Source organism: Electrona antarctica (assembly GCF_951216825.1).
Source record: "Electrona antarctica genome assembly, chromosome: 4".
NCBI classification, from domain to species: Eukaryota; Metazoa; Chordata; class Actinopteri; order Myctophiformes; family Myctophidae; genus Electrona; species Electrona antarctica.
In genome coordinates this window covers 55,432,962-55,456,819 of record NC_136809.1, presented here as the reverse complement: position 1 = coordinate 55,456,819, position 23,858 = coordinate 55,432,962, and the positions used below count along the sequence as shown (strand labels likewise).

The 23,858-nt window shown below is 40.9% G+C and overlaps 1 protein-coding gene across 2 annotated transcripts; it reads right to left on the bottom strand.

Annotated features, from left to right (window-relative positions):
* Nucleotides 1-296: 296 nt before the first annotated feature.
* Nucleotides 297-23,622, bottom strand: bdh2 (3-hydroxybutyrate dehydrogenase, type 2). Of its 2 annotated transcripts, none has more exons than XM_079500250.1 (10): nt 23,591-23,622; nt 21,580-21,669; nt 14,743-14,821; nt 11,330-11,426; nt 9,575-9,683; nt 7,770-7,830; nt 7,335-7,448; nt 4,377-4,435; nt 2,689-2,781; nt 297-704 (listed from the first exon to the last, which is right to left on the bottom strand). In XM_079500250.1, exons 2-10 carry the CDS (start codon nt 21,649-21,651, stop codon nt 651-653), a joined length of 738 nt encoding a protein of 245 aa, XP_079356376.1. In that variant the 5' UTR covers nt 21,652-21,669; nt 23,591-23,622; the 3' UTR covers nt 297-650. The 2 variants fall into 2 exon arrangements, with proteins under 2 accessions (XP_079356376.1, XP_079356377.1); XM_079500251.1 differs by having other exon boundaries at nt 21,580-21,672; nt 23,595-23,616.
* Between the last annotated feature and the right edge of the window lie 236 nt (nt 23,623-23,858).

Sequence of the window (23,858 nt, the reverse complement as noted above, 5' to 3'; positions counted from 1 at the left end):
TTGGATCAATGGGCTGTCAATGGAGAGTATTGCAACTCTAGATTCATCCCATTATATAAAAAAAAAAAAATTGTGGCCAATGTTGGATCACAGATAATCTGTGACAGAGTTTGCTTATACAGTACATTGAAGATAATAGACATTAGTCCAACCACCACACATTCGACAGTAGAGACCACAATGATTGATTGATTGATTGATTGATTGAAGAATTTATTAACAGTTTGCAGAATTACAGTACATTTCAAGCACAAACTCAATACAAAGGCTGTTAACTGTGAGTGGACGACCCAATTAAGCATTACACTTGTTTCCAATAGGGTCCACCATGTTCAAATCATCAAAACATTTAGAGACGTACAAATAGACACTTCTATAGACAGAACAGGAATTCATCATAAAGGAGGTAAAAAGGGAAAAGAAACATATACAGTGAGGGGAAAAAAAAGGGGTGGGCGGTGGGGTGGATTCACGTTCAGCTCTGTTAATTTGTTTGTTTTCCTTGGAGGAGCTGATCCTAATCATATCAAAAGCAGTTGTGCGTGATTCCTTAATTTATTTCTGTATGTTTTGTACGTGCACGTCTTATAAAATGACGTGTTGCCCAGCAGCAGCAGTGTCTAATTAGGTATAGGCCGACAGGTTCCTCTTCACAGTCTCCATCCTCCGTCGATGATGTGCTCCGTTCCGGTCACGTACGCTGACTGGGGAGGTGGGGGAAGAAAAAAAAATCATGCATCTCACATAAATATTGTCAGGCCAAATTGTAATTAACCCATTTAGGCCCGACGTCGACATTTTAAAAATGACTTTTTAAAATGTATTTTCTTCTGAAAGAACGCATGTTTCTATATCGGTGGTTCTCAATATTTCATATCAAGGACCCCAAAAAATTTGATGTAATTGGCCACCGACCCCGATCTGAAAATATGTTGTTCCAGGGACCCTCCAGAAGCAAAGATCTGAGTTAAAAACTGAAACTCTGAAAGAATATATATTCAAAGATTTGAGGCATATTTTCACGATTTTTCAAAAATAGCAGACCTACAAGTTCATAGTGCGGCACTCGGTGCCGCGCTATGAGCTTGTAGATCTGCTATTTTTCAATAGCTAAAGTAACACCAAAAGGCGTTCCCGCCTAAAATGGGTTAAGTTCTGTAATCAGAAAACGATTCATCTGAGCATTGATCCTTAGTCTGCAAACAGCGTGCCTAACATCTTCGGCTATTCCCTTCAGGGGTCGCCACAGCGAATCATCTGCCTCCATCTCACCCTGTCCTCCTCTGCCTCCACAGCGAATCATCTGCCTCCATCTCACCCCGTCCTCGGTCGCCACAGCGAATCAACTGCCTCCATCTCACCCTGTCCTCTGCCTCCACAGCGAATCATCTGCCTCCATCTCACCCCGTCCTCTGTCGCCACAGCGAATCATCTGCCTCCATCTCACCCTGTCCTCTGCCTCCACAGCGAATCATCTGCCTCCATCTCACCCTGTCCTCTGTCGTCAACAGCGAATCATCTGCCTCCATCTCACCCTGTCCTCTGTCGCCACAGCGAATCATCTGCCTCCATCTCACCCTGTCCTCTGTCGTCAACAGCGAATCAACTGCCTCCATCTCACCCTGTCCGATGTCGCCACAGCGAATCATCTGCCTCCATCTCTCCCTGTCCGATGTCGCCACAGCGAATCATCTGCCTCCATCTCACCCTGTCCTCTGCCTCCTCTTCTCTCACACCAACTAACTTCATGTCCTCTTTCACTACATCCGTAAATCTACTGTTTTTTGGGTCTTCCTCTAGGCCTCCTGCCTGGCAGTTCCAACCTCAAAACCTCAACCGATATATTACTCACTATCCCTCCTCTGTACGCGTCCACACCATCTCAGCCTGGCCTCTATGGCTTTATCCCCGAAACATCCGACATGCGCTGTCCAGTGGCGTGCACAGACATTTAGAGGGGCAGGTGCTCAAGTTAAAAAAGGGCACCTTGTGCAGCGCGTGGAACCGGCCGGTTGCCTTAATCCATTTTGGGCGGGAACCCCTTTTGGTGTTAGCATTATGTTATGCTTTAGCTATTTAAAAATAGCAGATCTACAAGCTCATAGCGCGCCACCGAGTGGCGCGCTTTTTTTTTTTTTTCTTCAAAAGGGCACATTGCCAAAAGGGCTCTAGCACCCCCTAGTGTCTATCTGTGCACGCCACTGGCGCTGTCCCTCTGACGTACTCGTTCCTGATCCTATCCATCCTCGTTACTCCCAGAGAGAACCTCAGCATTTCGGTCTCTGCTACCTCCAGCTCTGCTTCCTGTCCTTTTCCTCAGTGCGACCGTCTCCACACAGCATAATGAATTGCATGTTTATAGCGCTTTTCCAAGTGCTCAAAGCGCTTTACAATGGTTCATTCATTCATACATTGGGAGGTGAAGCGGCGAACAGTCGACGCCAGCGTCCTCACTTCCCACATTCACACACCGACGGTGGCGAGCTTTCACCGACCGACTCATTGGAGGCAATGTAGGGTTCAGCGTCTTGGCCCAAGGACACTTCGACATGTGGACAGGAGGAGGAGACGGGACTCGAACCGCCGACCCAGGGATCATTGGACGACCTGCTCTACCTCCTGAGCCACAGCCGCCCCAATCATACCTAACATACAGTATATTTATTGCGTCACCCATGTAACACGTACCTCGTCTGAAGCCAGGTAGACACACAAGTGAGCCACCTCCTCCGCTGTGCACATTCGACCCGTCTTCTGTCTCGCCATGAAGTCCTTAAAGGCCTGCGGAGCATAGTTATGTTCACAGTGTGCAAAACACAACACAGGGGGGGGGGGGGGGGGGGGTGGGGGAATAATCAAGGTCAAGGTCAAACTTTATTGTCCACAAGGGAAATTTGTCTTGGGCTTTCACCCCAGCTACAGCCACACATAAAACATCAATGACAAACAAAAATACATTACAGAGGAAGACACAACATTACACAATTGCACACATGATGTGGATAATCTAGCCTCACACAGTTACTGCTGTCAAAGGTTGGTTGATCAAGACCTGCCAAATCCTGGACAATTACAGCTGCAACTGGTGAGCTGTTTATTGTAATGTATTGCCATAGAAGCCATGTTCAGTAAAAGTGGCTCGTAAATATTTACAACCAATACAGATAAATAACTAGATAAAGTGCCCCTCGTGGGGACAGGTCTCCACCAGGGCAGGTCAGGTTGTGGCCTCCTGGTGGCGCTATAATAGGCCAATGTGAAAAGGGTGCCATTTGTTCTTATGTCTTGGATGGCAATTGAATGACTTGAGGCATTTTGTTGCAAAAATGGGTTTAGCTAAAATCCACCTGTTGGTGGCGCTATAACAGGCCAATGTGAAAAGGGGTGGATACATTCCTCAGCCTAGTAGGAAAGTCTGTGAAAGATTTCACGTAAATTGCACGCTGCGTTCATGATTTGAGGCTTTTTGTTAAACACGGGCCAATCCTGCAAACTTTGAAAGCCAATGTTAGCCAATTGGAATATGATGGAATATGAAATATCGGACAGATCTGTCTTGAACACATGACTATAGAGATAGTGTGTAACAATTTGCGGGATTTTTGGAGTAATATCAAAACAATTGTTTTTCAAAAGTCAGCCTCCTGGTGGCGCTATAACAGGTCGTTCTGGAAAAGTTGGGGCACTCGGACGGAGCGCAAAACATACTCTCTCCCCATGCCTTCGGCCTGGTGTGCAAAATTTGGCATCGACCGGGTTACCGGTGTCAGAGATTAGCTGGTAACAGACGGACGAACGGACTCACACACGGACGGAGTGCAAAACATACTCTCTCCCCATGCCTTCGGCCTGGTGGAGACAATTATGTGCACATGGAAATAAGCGCCCAAATGTTTAATTCAGTTATTCGCCTAGACCTTAATCCATCCATAAGACTAACGTGACCGAAACATGAATAAGCTCTCAATATTGATATACAGTATATTTATATACATGTTAATTCAATATTGAGAGCTTCTTTTTCCAGGGTGTATTTAGTCATTTTCCTGTGCAGCACTTTGTAAATGAAAACCTTGAGCTGTAAAATGTACTATATAAATAAAGAGGGTTGGTACAAATATTGGTTCATTTATATAGTTTTGTTTATCCTGAAACCAGCACGCACGCACACACACACAATTATCTGCTATAAATAAAAATTAAAAGTGAAGTGAGGGGCGCTCTTATCATCAAATCATACATCACTTTTTCCGTGCTCAGCCAATCAGATCATCACATTCCATGGTACACACACACACACACACACACACACACAAAGCTGGGCATATAGCCGCCCCTCAAAAAAATAGAAAATCCAATGAAAAAGCTCAGTATACCTGCTCGGGGTCGGGTTGGGCCTGGATCCTGGCCCTCAGTGACGGTGTGTCAACAGTCCCTGATGACCCAAACATAGAATGGTAAATGGTAAATGGTGCATTTATATAGCACCTTTATCCAAGGCGCTTTACATAGATTGTGCATTACATTCACCCATTCACACACACACATTCATACACCGATTGCAGCGGAAGCCATGCAAGGTACCAACCAGCACATCGGGAGCAATTTGGGGTTCAGTGTCTTGCTCAAGGACACTTCGACATGTAGACAGGAGGAGCCGGGATTCGAACCGCCGACCCATGGATCATTGGACGACCTGCTCTACCTCCTGAGCCACAGCCGCCCCGATAGAACATCCTTTATATTCAGTCTAAACAATTATAGAGTATGCACATGCATGATTTTCCCATCAGGACACGCCCCCCTCATCTAGACTGAGTGGCAAAACATTGAGCAGCATGGAGTGTTGGAGTTTGGAAGCGCTCGTTCTAAATCACTCAACCGTCCTGCGTACCACCTGTTTCTAAATGTCACATAATGCAGGACGCAGCGAAATGTTGTGTTATTGAAAACAAGCACTTCCAAACTCTTGCAGATAGAAAGAGGATAATTCAAGCTTTTCGTACAGCTGCAATGTTGGTGAGTTTAAAATTGTTTAATGCAACCAGACAGGACTTTTCTGTTTGGATGAATGGGCTGTCGATGCCAGAAAGTAGTTTTTTGCCACTCAGTGGGCGTTCCCGCATAACTTCCAGGTATGATGATGTCACGCGCATACCCTTGTGGCAGCGTTGGCCGAACGGTTTGCGGAGCGGTCTTGATACCGGAAGGTCGCCAGTTCGTATCCCCAGACCGGCACGTTAAAATTACCACCGCTGAAGTGCCCTTGAGCAAGGCATTGAACCACTACCATGAAATGTTCTATGAGCAGGGCCTGGCTGTAAACAAGTATCTGATGCTTAGTCCAGTTACCCTGGGTAAATATAGTAACTTTGCTTTGCTTTGCTTTGCTCTATACTAAACTAAAGGCTATCATTTATACTTTGTCGTACGTACAACCACGCTGCTTGTCAAAAAGATGTCGCATATTTCACTAGAAAATCTGCTGTCGTCGTCGTATGAAGTTATCACGATGTGTCATGGATAATACTGTACTTACACTATACTGTATAGTGTACATTATATACACACACTAGGGCATTAAGCAACTAGTCGACTAGTTTACTAGTCGACTAGTAAATCCACTAGTCGACCTTGTTGGTACTAGTTGATAAGAAAAATATATTTAAAAAAAAAAAAATATATATATATATATATATATATATTATATATTTTTTCCCCTTTTTTGTAGGCCTCAAGATCAGGTAGATTATAGTTATAGTCACCAATGTACAGTTTTTAAATGTACAAATATTTATTAAAAAAAAAAAAAAAAAACTAGGCAACTAGTAAAAATGACTAGAAGTGAATGCCCTAACACACACACACATCACTTAATCATATCTACTGCAAGTAGTGGCCGACCGGTTCGGGTTTTTCCAATGATCAATGCCGATACAGAGAGAGCACGATTCATAATCATGCTGCTGCCGTTTTGCATCAAATAAAAACACAAATGATACAAAAGCTGCTTAAGTTAAATGGTAATTTATTTTATTTAACACTAAAGTTGTCTGCTTTTTTGTAAAGTGGACGTTTAACCACTTAAAGATGGAGTGCCACGATTCTTTTCCACCCTGAAACATGATCATCAGGTATTATTATAACATAAGGAGGAATAACTTTTTTCCAAAAAGTGTACAGTATTTGTTAAAATCATGCTTTTATGTGGACACTCCCACCAGTTCATTAAGTATGCCTGGTTTGCCTGGTGGGTGGTGATGGGTGGTTGATCCACCTGAACTGAAGCCGCACCCACAGCTGTAGTTGTATGATAAAGGGGGAGGGGTTAAGGGAGGGGCTGATAATGTGATGTCAATATATTACTGTTTATTTCATTGGTCCGTTTGCCTCCAGGAAGAAACCTTAAATACAAAGTTAATACACCATTGCACACAAAAACGAATCCAGGGTGTCTAATGAAGTGCTGTCACCTCATACACATGAAAAACTGAATGAAAAAATACAAAAACTGTGGCACTCCATCTTTAAATGTTATATACAATACTTCATTGACTGCAGTCTCCGAGGGGTTTCCCTTTAAGATGTCTTTGCAGAAGGCGATCTACAAGCTCATAGCACATCACGACACCACACATTGTGGGCGTATTTTTGATGAACATCCACCCCCCCCCCCCCCCCACCCCCCAGAATTGAGCACCAAAGTCTGACGTCAATATCGGTAGAGGGCGCTAAGTCCACAGGTTCATGTACTTTTTTATTTGCATTGTGTTTGAAAATTAAACAAACCATCCCGGCCGTTTCACTCATAATGGATATGAAGAATCAACTGACTGAGAGAAAACAATAATGTTACTGCTAGTTACATTTTCGCTATAAACAGACTGTATCATAAACGATACAGAGACACCTCCCCGACAATATCGCTTTTTGGACCACAATTTATTATAGGAGAAATGCTATTTTTGAAACATCATGAAAATGTGGCACAAATCTTTGAATATATATTCTTTCAGAGTGAACGTTTTTAACTCAAATCTTTGCTTCTGGGGAGGTCCCTGGAACAACATATTTTCAGATGGGGGGTCGGCAGCCAATTACATATAGTTTCGGGGGGTCCTTGACATGAAATATTGAGCACCACTGACATAGGAACATGGGTATTATTTCAGAAAACTGTCAGGATTTAGAAGACATTTTTAAAATGTCAACATCAAGCCTAAATGGGATAATACTACAAGCAGGGCTTCTTTCTGACCCTGAGTTCCAAACCAAGGAAAATAACTCTGTTTTCTTCACATGTTGTTCGTTTCAAAAACCAATAACATCCTTACCAGGGCAGATGCAATTACAGCGAATGCCTTGCTCGATGAAATCTGCGGCTATGGATTTTGTGAGGCCGATAACCGCAGCCTTGGAGGTGCTGTAGACGCATCTATTCACAACTCCTGTGGAAGGGAAAACGTGTGTGTGCGCACGCACGCACGGACACACACACACACACACACACACACACACACACACACACACACACACACACACACACACACACACACACACACACACACACACACACACACACACACACACACACACACACACACACACACACGCACGCACGCACACGCGCAAACCAATTGTCAGTTAAGAGGATCACACTGAACATGGGGCATACCTTGTTCATAGCTATCCTTTTTTTTCCCGGCACAAAACAAAGTTTATTTGCGAAGTCTAAAATAGTACTTTCCAATGTAGTTAAGATCCTTTACCTTTGATACTCGACGCAACAGATGACATGTTAATGATGTTTCCCGACTTCTTTGCCAACATCTAGAATGAGAATGCATTGAAGGTGTCCCAAGTCATATTCACAGAATCTTCCCAAAAACAATACATATAGGAATATGAATGATCATGTGACAATCGTTATGTAAATAACTGACTCATAACTAATGAGCTACGGTGCAAGGCAATTATTCATCTTTAATCCATTGAGACCTGGAACGCATCCATGTCACGTTAGCGTTTAACCACATTAACCATTAAACCGGGAACCCCTTTTGGTGTTTTAAACATTATGTTATAATTTAGCTATTGAAAAATAGCAGATCTACAAGCTCATAGCGCGCCACCGAGTGGCGCGCTATGAACTTGTAGGTCTGCTATTTTTGAAAAATCGTTAAAATGTGCCTCAAATCTTTTCGAAAATTGTCATGATTTAGAAAACTTTTTTTTTTTTAATTTCGACGTCAGGCCTGAATGGGTTAAGAGACTTTGATTAGTTTGAGGCTAAAGCTGGATTAGCAGATGGGAAGTTAGTGCCCATCATGTCACAGGCTCAAAGTAATACAACTAATCCCAACAGGGCAACAAAGCAAGGCAACAAAAACATATGTCGCCTCAATTTACTGCCCTCTTGTTCTCCCAGCATAGGATCAGCAAAGAGGACATATGTTTTCTTCAACTTAAACCCTATATAGTACTTAGTTGACTACGGTCACCCAGGGGGGCTCTGTGCGTCCGTCGTCCACTCCTTCCCCCCCTCCTCAACACAAAATCTCTTCACCGAAAATAGCCGATCTACAAGCTTCACAACAAGGCGACAGACACGTTGCCGTGCGCGTGTACTTAGATCGGTTGTTTCTTGCCTATATATATATAAGCTTCACCCCTTAGAAAAGGGACGCTCATGTAGTTAATTTCCCAGTTTCCCCAGGCAGTGTTTCTCAACCAGTGGTCCTTGAGGGGGTTCCAGGTCGGTCCCCCAGCTAAATGATGGAGAGTTGGTAACCAAACGGACCCTTATTAGATCTTGAACTCTTGAGTGCGTAAAATTAAACCATTTTACGCTCTAAAGAGTTATTTAATTCACAATAAGTCTACACAATTACAGAATGTAGAAGAGGTTTGCCTGTTATCTCTCCTAATGGTACCGACATCAACAAGGCATGGAATTGTGGACTAAATCTTATCCAAGCGAAAACAAAGTATTCTTTAGTTTTGGGTCTGAGAGGCTAAGGGCCCCATTTTCATCACCGCTAAACCCCTCATTCCTAAACTTCTTTGCCTTTTTTTACTATTTTGAATAATATTTTTAAATAGTTCAACTAGCCAATCTACATTGACACGTTGTGAGCTTGTAGACTGGCCATTTAAACTATTCAAAAATGTTTTGCAAAATAGTAAAAAAAAAAAAGGCTAAGAAGTTTAGGGATAAGGGGTTTATCGGTGACGAAAATGGAGCCCCATATGTTATCAAATGGTGGTCTGTGGCCCAGGCGGTGGCGTAACCGCCTGGGCACCCGACTGGCAATCCAGTCGCAGTGTGCCGCGGGTTCGACTCCCGAGCCCGACACGGCCTTTACTGCATGTCTTCCCCCATCTCTCTCCCGTTTCCTGTTAGCCTACTGTCTGTCCCTTCAAAAAACCAATAAAAGGCGTAAGCCGCAAAAAGATATCTTTAAAAAAAAAAAATGGTGGTCTGTGGGTTTAAATGCAGAGTAAATGATGAGCCTTGATATGAAAATGGTTGAAAACCCCACTGGTAGTGGGAGGGCTAAAGGTCATCCATCACCTTTGGCAGGAAAGCCTTGCTCATGAGGTACATGCTGCGGACGTTGACGTTCATGGTGAAGTCCCAGTCGGCCTCGTCACAGTCCAGGATGCTGCCATGATGGACAAACCTGGAAGCATTAAAAAAATGTTGCTTAGAAACAGAGGTCTCAGCGGAGTGTTGCATGCAGTACACATGGGGCTCCATTTTCGTCACCGCTAAACCCCATATCTCTAAACTTCTTTCCCATTTTTTACTTTTTTGAAAAACATTTTTGAATAGTTCAACTAGCCAATCTACATTGACACGCTGTGAGCTTGTAGACTGGGAATTTTGACTATTCAAAAATACAAAATAGTAAAAAAAAAAAAAAAAAAAAAGGCAAAAAGTTTAGGGATAAGGGGTTTAGCGGTGACAAAAATGGAGCCCACAATGTCCAAAAAATACTAAAAGAGGTACAGTAGCACATCCTAAAACTTCAAGTCAATTGAGGACAAAGTACTGACGTTCATTTTGACGTTTGGGATGAGCTACCTCTTGGAATCTGTCGTTGAAATATTGTGTTCGTCATTTGGCAAAAGACAAAAACTACATAACATAACATAGCAAAAAAGAGCACACAAAGTAATACTGGATACGCCGACTATATTTTAACTCGTTTGGTGAAATACTGAATCAAAATATGTAAACTGAGCCCACAGAATGGGGATCTTAACCCAGTCTGAACGGGAACCCCTGTTGGTGTTTTAAGCATTATGTTATACTTTAGCCATTGGAAATAGCAGATCTACAAGCTCATAGCGCGGCACCGAGTGCCGCGCTACAAGCTTGTAGATCTGCTATTTTTGAAAAAGAATCGAGAAAATGTAGGGGCAAATCTTTGAATATATATATTCTTTCAGAGCCAACGTTTTTAACTCAAATCAATTGGGGTCGGCGGCCAAATACACATAATTCTGGAGGTCCTTGACATGAAATATTGAACACCACTGACATAGGAACATACAGTAGGTATTTCAGAAAACTGTGAGGATTTAGAAGACATTCCTTTAAATTTTGACGTCAGGCCAAAATGGGTTAAACGAATTGAGTGTCGACAAAATTATGAAGTTGTCAATTCGGAGGCCCCCTCTCCTCGGCGTTAAGGTGATTGGTGATCAGGTCAAGTGGGGGTTAAGTCTTAAAGTAGAAGGATTTTAGAAATGTAGTTAAGTAGTATAGGGGATGGTCCTAGACAACATGTGATCAACATGGGAGACATATTATCCAATTTTGGGCAGGAACCCTTTTTGGTGTTTCAAGCATTATGTTATGCATTAGCTATTGAAAAATAGCAGATCTACAAGTTCATAGCGTGGCACCGAGTGCGGCGCTACGAGCTTGTAGGTCTGCTATTTTTGAAAAATCGTGAAAATGTGGCGCAAGTCTTTGAATACATATTATTTACGTTTTATTATTAACGTTTTTAACTCAAATCTTTGCTTCTGGGGAGGTCACTGGAACAACATATTTTCAGATGGGGGTCGGCAGGCAATTACATATAATTTTTGGGGTCCTTGACGTGAAATACTGAGCACCACTGATACAGAAACATAAGGTTTTTCAGAAAACTGTCAGGATTTAGAAGACATTTTTTTTAAATGTCAGGCCTAAATGGGTTATTTGGTAATAGGAGCAATAGGGGTGATTTCATTATACATGTGAAATCATAGCAGCATTGCATTTAGTATAGGGGTGCGTGCGTGCGTGCGTGCGGTGTTCGGTGAAGTACTGTACCCAGCGACGTTGAACAGCACATCCACATAGTCGTGTTCCTCGGCCAGGACATCAACTTGATCCTTGCTGGTTACGTCCACCACTCTGGTCTTGATTCCTAGTGTAGTTCATGTCACATTAAAGCCATTTCTACCAGTGATGGGAGATTAAAACGGCAAACACATCGGTATCGGCCGATATTGGCCTCAACCCATTTTGACCTGAGATCAGATTCTATAAATGTTTTCTACATCCTGACAGTTTTCTGAAAAAGACATGTTTCTGTGTCAGTGGTTCTTCGATTTTTCAAAAATAGCAGACCTACAAGCTCATAGCGCGGCACTCGGTGGCGCGCTATGAGCTTGTAGGTCTGCTATTTTTCAATAGCTAAAGCTTAACCCAAAATGGGTTAAAGGAAAACTTTAGGGGGGTTTTTTCAACCAAGGTTCGTGTTTTAGGTGGTTATTAGAGAAAGTAAAAGGTGAGTGTTATTTTTATTTTTTTCATTTGCTGCTTTCTTTCGTTTTAATGATTTTAGCTATTTTTGAATGTGGCTTGGTGACAAACTGTCATATTGAGCCTACAACACACAGTATGACACCCCCCCCCCCCCCTCCATCCCCCTTCACATTCAGTAGATCCTGTGATCTTGTGTGGCCATACGTAATTTCCTGGAGTCTAGTAGGACTATAGTAAATGACAACTATTACGTTCTTAGCTTACGCATGTTTCATGATAACTACATGTGATGTAGTGCCATGCTTTTTGTTCTTGCTTAATGTAAGTCGCTCTGGATTAAGAGCGTCTGCTAAATGCCTAAATTGTAAATTGTAACAAGAAATCGCTGTAAAAAGTTGTAAAAAAACCCAAACATATTTAGCCCCATGTTCGAATGCCCCGGCCCCATGTCAAAAACAGCTAAAATCGCTAAAACGAAAGAAAGCAGCAAATGAAAAAAAACACTTACTTTCTCTAACAACCTAAAACATGAACCTTGATGAAAGAAAACCGAAGTTGTCCTTTAAAGGAGCATTCAGTGATTTGGGTGATTTGGAAAACCACCCGGTAACAAAATGTGCACATGCACGCTCTACAGTGGGGGGAAGTGCAACAGGCCAACAGCATGTGCACCAAGGCCCGCCCCCAGTCGATCATGATTGGAGAAAGGCCCCTCTCATCCTGATTGGATGAAGGCTTTGCCACCCGCCACCAAAACTGAAACTAGGGTTTTTTGACCCCAGGGGCTCACTGGGGACAGGGAGGAACTCCTTATATGGTCAGTACACTCTATAGTAGGGAGGATTATCCAGAAAAAAAGAAAAAATAAGTGATATTTGAATTAAGTAAAATCACTGAATATACCTTTAAGCTAAAACATGTATTTTATTACGGCGGTTTTAAGAAAGTAATAATAGCAGTATTACAAGTGAGGCCTCTCATGTGAAGCAATTTGAAGCATCGTCAATCTCACCAATGCAGCTGGAGCAGCCTACACAGTATGTACACTTTACAGGACACAGCAGTGCGTTTGAAGTGCAGTCAAGTACGAATGAACGAGAACGATATCTGTTAGTGTGGTGTCTAGACTAGCTGACATACTGAGCAGAGTGCTGTACGTACGCTCCAGTGGCCATTGTAGTATTCACTGGCTTAACCCATTTAGACCTGAGGACGACTCCACACATGTCTTCTGAATCCTGACAGTTTTCTGAAAAACCCTTGTGTTTCTATGTCAGTGGTTCTCAAACATTTTCATGTCAAGGACGGAGGACCCCCAAATATATATATATGTAATTGGCCGCCGACCCCCATCTGAAAATATGATGTTCCAGGGAACTCCCCCAAAGCAAAGATACGAGTTAAAAATGTTCGCTCTGAAGGAACATATTATATATTCAAAAGGTTTGTGCCACATTTTCACAACTTTTCAAAAATAGCAGACCTACGAGCTCGTAGCGCGGCACTCGGTGCCGCGCTACGAGCTTGTAGATCTGCTATTTTTCAATAGCTAAAGTGTAACATAATGCTTAAAATCACCAAAAGGGGTTCCCCGCCCATACTGGCTTAAAGTAGAGTTCAAAAACAGTATCAGACAGTGATCAGTGAGCATGACATTTAATAATAATGCAGGCCAGTTGAGGCATTTAACCCATTTTTGGGCGGGAACCCCCTTTGGTTCAAATATATTCAAATCTTTGAATATATATTCTTTCAGAGTTTCAGTTTTTTAACTCAAATCCTTGCTTCTGGGGGGGGGGGTCCCTGGAACAACATATTTTCAGATGGGGGTCGGTCGGCGGCCAAATTCATATCATTTTTGGGGTGCTTGACATGAAATATTGAGAACCACTGATATAGAAACATGAGGTTTTTCCAGAACAAAATACTGTTTTTCAGTACCCATTTAGGCCTGTTTTATCAGGCCTAAATGGGTTAATATAGACCACCCCCACTTGGCAGAGCTACAGCATCATCGAATTGTTTTTCTCATGATCGGCAGACACCGAACCGATACCTCTTTCTTGTGCGTAAGGGGAGAATGTTAATATTTCCAAAATTATTACATGTAAAAAAAAAAAAAAAAAACACGTCCAAACTGTTCTCTGTTCCTTTGTTTCTTCATTGTTGTTTTTATACACATTGTTGTTGGCATTTTTTTAAGTAACTGTCTTGTATTGTGTTGTCCTTGTGTCTATGTAAAAAAAAAACTCAAAATAAATGATGATAAAAAAAAAAACTGTTCCTGTGCGTGTGTGGGAAGGAGGAAGGGAAGAATGTTTAGGCCGGTCACAAAAATGATAGGCTATTATTGTACTATACAGTATTATCTGAATGACTTTTATACCATTTAAATGGTGTAAAAAAAGATGGGTTTCTCCAGATGGGGTAAATTGCAGAACACCGATCGAGTCATTTGCAGTGCCGATCGGGCACCGGTCGATCCGATGTATGATGAATTGAACATTCAACATGGTGGGCCCTATTGTAAACAAGTGTATGGTGTCGTCCACAGTTAACAGTTCTGTATCGAGTTCAGACTAAAGACAAAGTCGACTAAGGTTTTTCAGAAGACTAAATAGGACTAAGTGTGGTGTTATTCAAAAGACTAAGACTAATTCAAAATATGGTGAAAAAATTAACACCGATTGAGTTGTGCTTGAAATGTACTGAAATTCTCCAATATGTTAATAAATCAATCAATCAATCAATCACCGATCGGTGGCCGCTCGATTGGAGCACCTCCAACAGCATCCTAAGAAGAATTCCAACATTATGCAATAGTGGGTGATCTCGAACAATACAATACAATATACAGAGGTGTATATATATAGCATAATGGTGGGAAAATGGTGATGAGAATCAATAGGCTCATTCTGCCTGCACCGTGTGTGTTGTCCAGTAGATGGCAGTATAGGTGAGCAGCAGTATTATACCTGGGATGCCGTCCAGCTCCTTGAGCGTCTCTCCGTTGATATCCGTGGCCGTGACCAGGGCTCCCTCTTTAGCGAACGCCTGCGACGACGTGGGAACAGGAGGGAAAAAATTATAATAAGGTTTAAAAAATGGATTCAACATTTCTAAATAGAATACCTAGTCCAATATCTGACCAGGAAAATAAATTAATTATGTATATCAAAAAGATACCATGAATCAAATCGGATTGAGAATATATATATATATATATATATATATATATATATATATATATATATATATAGGGGACTCCCAAAAAACCCTGTGGAAACCACCTAACTCCATTTTTGAGGTTTTTGATTTCATTTATTTTCATAAATCAGTGATATTGAACACCCTTTACGTCTTGTGTGTTGTTTTGAAATGGATTAAAAAGCGCTTTGGACAAAACCTCTTATAACTCTATTGGACCCTCAAACTGTCTGCTAAAGTCACACCACCTCTCCCTGTCTCATGGAAATAATTGACAATATATAAAAGTCACAACACCGACTTTGATGAGGAAGTATATACATTGCTTTGTTTTCAAAATATTAAGGTTTTCTGTCATTTCCTGAAAAAAATATATTTTTCATTTCCTGGAAAAGAAAAATGTTTTAGTTCGGTGTTTTCTTCCTGACAGCGGAGATATATAAATTAGAGATGAGTCTATCTTGATATATTAAACACTGACATACAGTAAGTATTTGGCAAGCTGTGGATAAGGATATATGTTGCCTGACATTAAAAATGTAATCACTGCCTAAATGAAAATGAACTGTGACCGACGATGACAATGATTCATGCCTATCCAGTTCATAACATGAGATCCCATTTTCATGTGGTCTGTGGAAAAAGTATCGTTGTTAACCAAATGGACCCGTACGAGTCCATTTGGTTTAATTGTTACGCTCTCAAGAGTTAAATTAAAATATTGTCAAACATCTGCTTTACTTAATTTACAAGAAGTCTACACAATTAGAGAATGAAGAATAATTGTTATTTTGATCAACGTTTGCAGAAAGAATTGTAGACAAAGTCTTATTATCCGACAACAAAATATTCTTTCGTTTTGTGTTTGAGAGGCTAAATGGTGGCCCGGGGCTCAAACATGCCAAATAAATAAATGAGACCAGATTTGACTGAGTCGCTGCCATTGGATATTTCTTATTATTTTTTCATTTCATTTCGGGTTTTTTTTTGCAGGGAATCGTAGCTTCAAATTGACATATTGGTTGTTCAGTTTGACCCACCGGTTTTGGAGATATGGCTTATAGAGTAATGTCTTGCAGAGAAACAGCGAGTTGAGAAAACAGGCCTGAAAGGTTCACTTCTGTGGACTCTAACATTACACCTATAGCTACATGTTTAAGCATTTATTTCATATTTACATTTATTTCAGACATGCTCTAGTAGTATGTGAAGAGTCTGCGTGTGCTATTAACTCATTTTGGATTAAATAAATACATAAAATCAGTTTTTCCTCTTCTGGTGAAAAGCTGGAGGCTGCCCCTCAGTCAAATCCGGTCAGAAATAATGGGACTTGACATGAAAAAGGGTTGAAAACTCACTGGTTTAACCCATTTTGACCTGAGGACGATTCTACAAATGTCTTCTAAATCATGACAGTTTTCAGAAAAACCCATGTTTCTATGTCAGTGGTTCCTTTTTCATGTCATGGACCCCAAAAAATGATCTGTATTTGGTCGCCGACCCCCATCTGAAAATATGTTGTTTCAGGGACCTCCCCAGTAAGATTTGAGTTAAAAATGTTCGTTTCGAAAAAAATATATATTCAAATGTTGCGCCACATTTTCACGGTTTTTCAAAAATAGCAGACCTACAAGCTCATAGCGCGCCACTCGGTGGCGCGCTATGAGCTTGTAGATCTGCTATTTTTCAATAGCTAAATTATAAATAATGTTTAAAACAACAAAGGGGGTTCCCGCCCAAAATGCGTTAAAAGCAACTGCTTATATTAAACTGTAGTGTATTTGTATCACACGATAAAGGGAAACATTTCTGCTTTGTTTCATCATTCGTCGATGTGAATATTGATGTGATTGTACTGTATCTCGACGACAAGGACACTGCAAATGTGGCCAGGCCGGGCAGCCTCAATGTCTTTTCGAGAATAACCCATTTTGGGCGGGAACCCCTTTTGGTGTTAGCATTATGTTATGCTTTAGCTATTGAAAAATAGCAGATCTACAAGCTCATAGCGCGCCACCGAGTGGCGTGCTACGAGCTCGTAGGTCTGCCATTTTTGAAAAATCGACTGACATAGAAACATAGCTTTTTCAGAAAACTGTCAGGATGTAGAAGACATTGTTAGAATCTGATCTCAGGCCTAAAATGGGATAAATGAAAGGACTGAAGGAGCAGAATTGTCCCCGTCGAGTGTGTGTAATACGGTCCCACAGTCAGAAGCCAGCTCATGCAGTGAGTGGCTACATCGTTAAGCCATTAGGGCCCGCGGACGCACCTGTGTCACCTCATAGCTTTCAACAACTTCAAGCGTTATTTTTAAACCGTTTAGCCGACGGAAAATAGCAGATCTACAAGATCATAGCGAGGCTATACCGAGTGCCGCGCTATGAGCTTGTAGATCTGCTATTTTTTTTGAAGAAGAAGAAGAATCGTGAAAATGTGTGCAAATCTTTGAATATATATATATTCGTTCACAGCGAACGTTTTTTTTAAGTCATATCTTTGCTTCTGAGGGGGGTGGGGGGTCCCTGGAACAACATATTTTCAGACCGGGGGTCAGCGGGCCGATTACATATCATTTTTGTGGTCCTTGACATTTTGAGTTTGAGAACCGCCGCCGTAGAAACGTGATTTAGAAGACATTTTGTAGAATCTGGTGTCACTCTCAGGTCTAAACGGCTTAACCACATAATAGAGTAGTAGACCTTTTCAGCAGAAGTACCCTCTGAAGTGTAAACACCACAGCACAGCGAGCTCTCCGCAGCACAGCTCTCCAACAGAAAATGTAATTTTCGTCTCGTCTATTGATCTCAGACGGTAGTAGCAGTATGCATTTTGGTTAGCAAAAACAATTTTTTTTAACCCATATTGACCTGGCGTCGATTAAAATAAAGTCTTCTGAAACAATATATATTCAACGATTTTTTTGCCGCATTTCCACGATTTTTTAAAAATAGCAGACCTACGAGCTCGTAGCGCGCCACTCGGTGGGGCGCTATGAGCTTGTAGATCTGTTATTTTTCAATAGCTAAAGTATTACATAATGCTTAAAACAACAAAAGGGGTTCCCGTCCTGAATGGGTGAGACCTGAGACCAGGTTGTACAAAATGTCTTCTAAATCCTGACAGTTTTCCGTGTCAGTGGTTCTCAAACCATTTCATGTCAAGGGACCCCAAAAATGATCTGTATTTGGCCACGGACCCCCATCTGAAAATATGTTTATTATTATTATTATTATTATTAAGAAGCAAAGATTTGAGTTAAAAGCGTCCGCTGTGAAAGAATATATATATATATATATATATATATATATATATATATATATATATATATATATATATATTCAAAGATTTGTGCCACATTTTCAGGATTTTTCAAAAATAGCAGATCTAACAAGTTCGCAGGGCACGCTCAGACACTATGAGCTTGTAGATCTGCTATTTTTCAACAGCAAAAGTTTAAAAATGACGGTTAAAGTGGTTAAAAGCTGGCTCAGGCGGTGGCGTAACCGTCTGGGCACCCGACTGGTAATCCAGTCGCAGTGTGCCGCGGGTTCGACTCCCGAGCCCGACACGGCCTTTACTGCATGTCTTCCCCCATCTCTCTCCCGTTTCCTGTCAGCCTACTGTCTGTCCCTTCAAAAACCAATAAAAAGGCGTAAGCCGCAAAAAAATATCTTTAAAAAAAAAAAAGTGGTTAAAAGCTGTATGGGTGACACAGATGCGTCCCCAGGTCTAAATGGGTTAAGGCAATTGGTTCGACAAAGAACAAATCTTGACAACAAGAGCGATATATTAGAAATGTGTGCAAACAGCACAACACTATTCATTCAAGTCATTTACACATATTATATTCTAAAGTGTGTTTCCCCCGATACAAATAACGGTCTTTAAATTGACATACCGGTAAATACAATAGTGGTCGGTGGTTAGTGGCTATGAGGAGAATTCACAGCATGCCTATTGGAGAGCACACACTACACACTACAGTCTGTATTGTGTTATCATTTGCTATGGGGATACTATGTCGATGTTGTTTGGAGTCATTCATTTAGCCATTTATTTTTGCGTTGTGCGTTTGTGGACTATATAGCTCATTGGTTCTGGGGGTCTGGGGGACCCCCAGGGGTCCTTGAGGGACCCGAAGACGCTAGGCATGTAACGATATATCGTATATCGACGATATGAATCGATTTTTTTAAAAACCCCCCTTTTTTTTAGGGGGGCTAGTGAATTATGATGTGTGATGTGAAATGTGAGCTTCAGTCATATTCCATCATATGCAAGTGCTTTTGGAGAGACATGAGAGTAACTTTCAGTAGGGTTCCCAGATATAGAAATCCCATTAAATGGAGGTCCGTCCGTAGCCCAATGCATGTCAAACGGAGGGTCCTTGAAGAGTAAATGGTTGAAAATCACTGCGAAAACCGTGTAAATCTTCTCTTACGGGGGTCAACCATGGCATATCATTTCAAATGGGGGTCCGCGGGCAAATAAGTGTTCATTTGGGGGGGGGGGGGGGGGGGTAGTAATAGAAATACCTGTATTTCATTCCACTTTTATCTTTTTTCGTCTTTTTTTGGGCGACTCCTGAGTACCACCAGAGGGGGGCGCTCAAGTACCACCAGTGGTACTTGAGCGAGACCAGTGGTTGGAAACCTCTGGTTCAGCTTCGGAAAGGGCCGATCTGCCCTTTCTGCCACACAGAGACGGCGTTTTGGGGGACTTAAACCCATTTCGACCTGAACTCGATTCTACAAATGCTTTCTAAATCGTACGTTTTCTGAAAGACCCATGTTTCTGTCAGTCATTCTCAAACATTTTCATGTCAAGGACCCCCAAGATTATATGTAATTGGCCACCGACCCCCATCTGAAAAGATGTAGTTCCAGGGGACCCCCCCAAAAGCAAAGATTTGAGTTAAAAACGTTCTGCTCTGAAAGAATATATACAGGTATTCAAATAGTTGAGCCACATTTTCATGATTTAAAAAAAATAGCAGACCTAGAAGCTCGTAGCGCGCCACTCGGTGGCACGCTATGAGCTTGTAGATCTGCTATTTTTCAATAGCTAAAGTATAACATAATAAAATAAAAAGATTTTTTTTTCATGTTAAAAAAAGACGAAAAATGCAGTCCAGGACATCGTGAAAAAGAACTTAACTAAGTCCTTGGCAGTCATTGAGTTAATGACCACTTACATAAGTATCACAGCTATTTTATATTTGCACCTAAAAAAAGGAAAAGGATTGAAATGCGATGCGAGAGTGCGGTCTAGCCAACAACACCACCATCCCTCCACAGACACTCTCCTATCTAATATCAAGGTCTATATCTCTACAGCGTCTGGTTTTCATTCAACCCTTTTCATATCAAGGTCCATTATTTCTTTGGCATTTGAACCATGGCTTGAACCCAAGCTTCTTCTTGCCTCTCCTATGGCTTTGCCCTGGGTTGGGCTCCCGTGGTGCCAGTTTGCGTGCCACTAGCGCAGGGCATTGCGTCAGATCGGGTGCCTGGTGTAATTAACCCGTTTAGGCCTGACGTCGAAATAAAAACAAAGTCTTCTTAAAGAATATATATTCAAAGATTTGTGCCGCATTTTCACGTTTTTTCAAAAAAATAGCAGACCTACAAGCTCGTAGCGCGCCACTCGGTGGCGCGCTATGAGCTTGTATCTGCTATTTTTCAATAGCTAAAGTATAACATAATGCTTAGTTAAAACACCAAAAGGGGTTCCCGTCCAGAATGGGTTAAATGCCCTGCCACACTCTAAAATATTCAAAAAAAAAGGATAAAATACTTCCGATTCACTTTCGGAGACTCAACGATATAACAGCAGGTTTCATGCCATCTGGATGAAACCTGAATCCCAATTGAAATCCAATACTCTCTGACGGGGATCTGAAGTCTGATGCCCGAAGGAGTAAATAAATGTAACTTTTAAATTAAATTTGTTTTGTGGTTGCACAAAATTGTAATTAATTGTACCTCCCCAACTACACCAATAGCGCACAGTCAACTACTGCCAACATGTTGATGCCCAGAAATGTCCCGAACTAAATAAAAGAATAAAAGGTTATGTTATAATTATGCATCATTAAAAATAGAGTGGCTACTACAACATGACGATGTGAGCATACACCTCATAGGCTCTATGATGAAGATGAACTCCCTTCACTGAAGCAAATAACGCACACAAAGCAAACAACATTCTATCTATCTATTTTTATTTTATATAGGTTGAAAACAGGGTGAGGTGTAGATTTGGATCAAGACTATTTGTATCGACATTTGCATAACTATGATTTTTTTTACATATTAAATCCCAGTTTATAGGCATTTTAGCCACTGTGGACGCCATCTTGAAAACGATGCCTTTCTGGTTGTCCGTTGTAGTATGTTATTTATCACACGCAATAGTAACAGAATCCAAAAATCTCTTTTTATCAATTATTTTGGTTTTCAACCATACCTATACGTATCCAATAGAAACATAGCTTTTTCAGAAAACTGTCAGGATGTAGAAGACATTTTTTAGAATCTGATCTCAGGTCAAAATGGGTTAAGAAATGGAACAGTATGAAATAGTCATGAAGGTTTCCTTACTATTGCTGCTGCTCGTCCGATCCCTTGTGCCGCTGCAGACAACACGATGACCTTCCCATCCAGACGACCCATGGCGTACACGTTTTACAGCTCCTGGGATACAAAAAATAATAATAATTAAGAATACAAATAATATATGGGATATCATGATCTTGTTACAAATTGTGTTTCGAAAGAAATTCCTTGTATGGAAAGATCTACTTCTGAGATGTACTTTTTAGATTCTCAAAGTCTCAACAATAATATGTGATATTATGATATCTGATTCAGTTTAACCATTTTTTTTGTTTCATAGGCTACATAGTAAAGGTGTGACGACCTCAATTAAAAAATTAAAAAACGTCTTCTAAATTCTGACATGTTTCTGTATCAGTGGTGCTCAATATTTCATGTCAATGACCCCAAAAATGATATGTAATAATTGGCCCCCGACCCCCATCTGAAAATGTTGTTCCAGAAGCAAGGATTTGAGTTAAAAACGTTCGTTCTGAAAAAATATATATTCCAAATTTGCGCTACATTTTCACGACTTTTAAAAAAATAGCAGACCCACAAGCTCGTAGCGCGCCACTCGGTGGCGCGCTATGAGCTTGTTTTTCAATTTTTCGCTAAATATATATCGTTATAGCTAAAGCATAACGATGCTTGAAACACCAAAAAGGGTTCCCGCCCAGAATGGTTTAGAGAATATGACGATTTCTGAAATACAACTTCCAAAACCTTCCTTCAGTAGACTTGAAAGGACCACTTCACCTAGCTTTGGATCGAGACTAGCATAGATGTATATCTTATAGATTTTCACATTTGCATATCATAGTTATGCAAATGTAGATAAAAATAGTCTTGATCCAAATCTACACCTCACCCGTTTTCAACCTATCTTGGTCCTCACTAAATATTCCTCATTATGGTACCTCCGTTTTTCTACTTGGTCTGTGACACAAAAGTAGAGTTTGTTTTTAAAATATTAAATAATATAAAATATTATAATTAGCATTTAATAGTGAGAGGACCAATTATATGAACACATAGGTTGATAACCGTGAATATGATGGCTTGCGGTGGACATTGTTTTGTCAAATCTCCTTTCCATTTGTACACTCTCAGAGTTAAGGGTCCTTAACACGAGCACTAGTTGGGCTCCTAAAGTGCCACAGTGTCAGTAAAATGTCATGCATATTCTGAAGAAAACCTGGAGACATTCAGTAATTGGTTCTTATGATCAAAGATTCAAAATACCCTCCTATGATGATTTCCTGTTTTTGGCTATATAGAAGTGTATATTTGTGTCTCTAAATGTTATGATGAATTGAACATGGTGTGGTGGACCCTGTTGTAAACAAGGGTAACGCTTTATGGTGTCGACCATCCACAGTTTTGTATTGAGTTGTGCTTGAAATGTACTGTAATTCCCAAATCTGTTAATAAATAAATTAATCAACCAATCAAATTAAGAACATTATAATGGTGTTGTTTTAAAAAATAAAATCAAACATTTGCCACGGACACATTTGATGACCCCCCCAGTGCTGCTACCCTGCATTGTGTTGTAAACGTCTTGGACTTTCATCAGATTGCATTGTGTGCGGCTGTGAATGATTATGCGTGATTGAATGACCACTATACACTGTCCACTGACATTGCTGTGTAGCCTGGATGTAACGCACACATTGTTTGATCTGATGGGCTACCAAACAAAATAAGGAATGTTTTCAGAGCACAGATTCCTGCCTGATTCTCTGCTTATAGCCTATATACATTATTAAAGTTGTTTCTTATTCTTCAGTGAGTTTTGTGAAACCTTTGAACTCGTCGTGGTGGAACATTACATATAGCATGCTTTAGCCTTCCACTGTTCCACATGGAAACTTATTCTATTCTCTCAGCTGACACGTATATTTGTTCATCATGCAATAATACTGAGATTAAAACAAAACAAATCATTATTGATTTGCAAAAAGCAAATGCCTACTCGTATTACTGACTCAGGTTTCATAATAGTTGCTACTACTTACCTCAGTGGTTGACTGAATGACTGTTGAAGTTGAAAGTCTAAAAAAATAATAAAAGTGTACTTTATTGTCACATGCTTGCTTTCGGAGAATGCTATTGGTTCCTCACCAGGAAGCGTATCTCCCATAGGTTTACACATTGCACCTGCAATATAGCCTATGCCGCTAGGTGTCGCTGGTGTGTGCGGTGGAGGAGCTCAGATGAATTCAGACGTCAAGATGTTATTCAAATCATTTGAATGACTACAGGCTAGCAGTGGTTCTCAG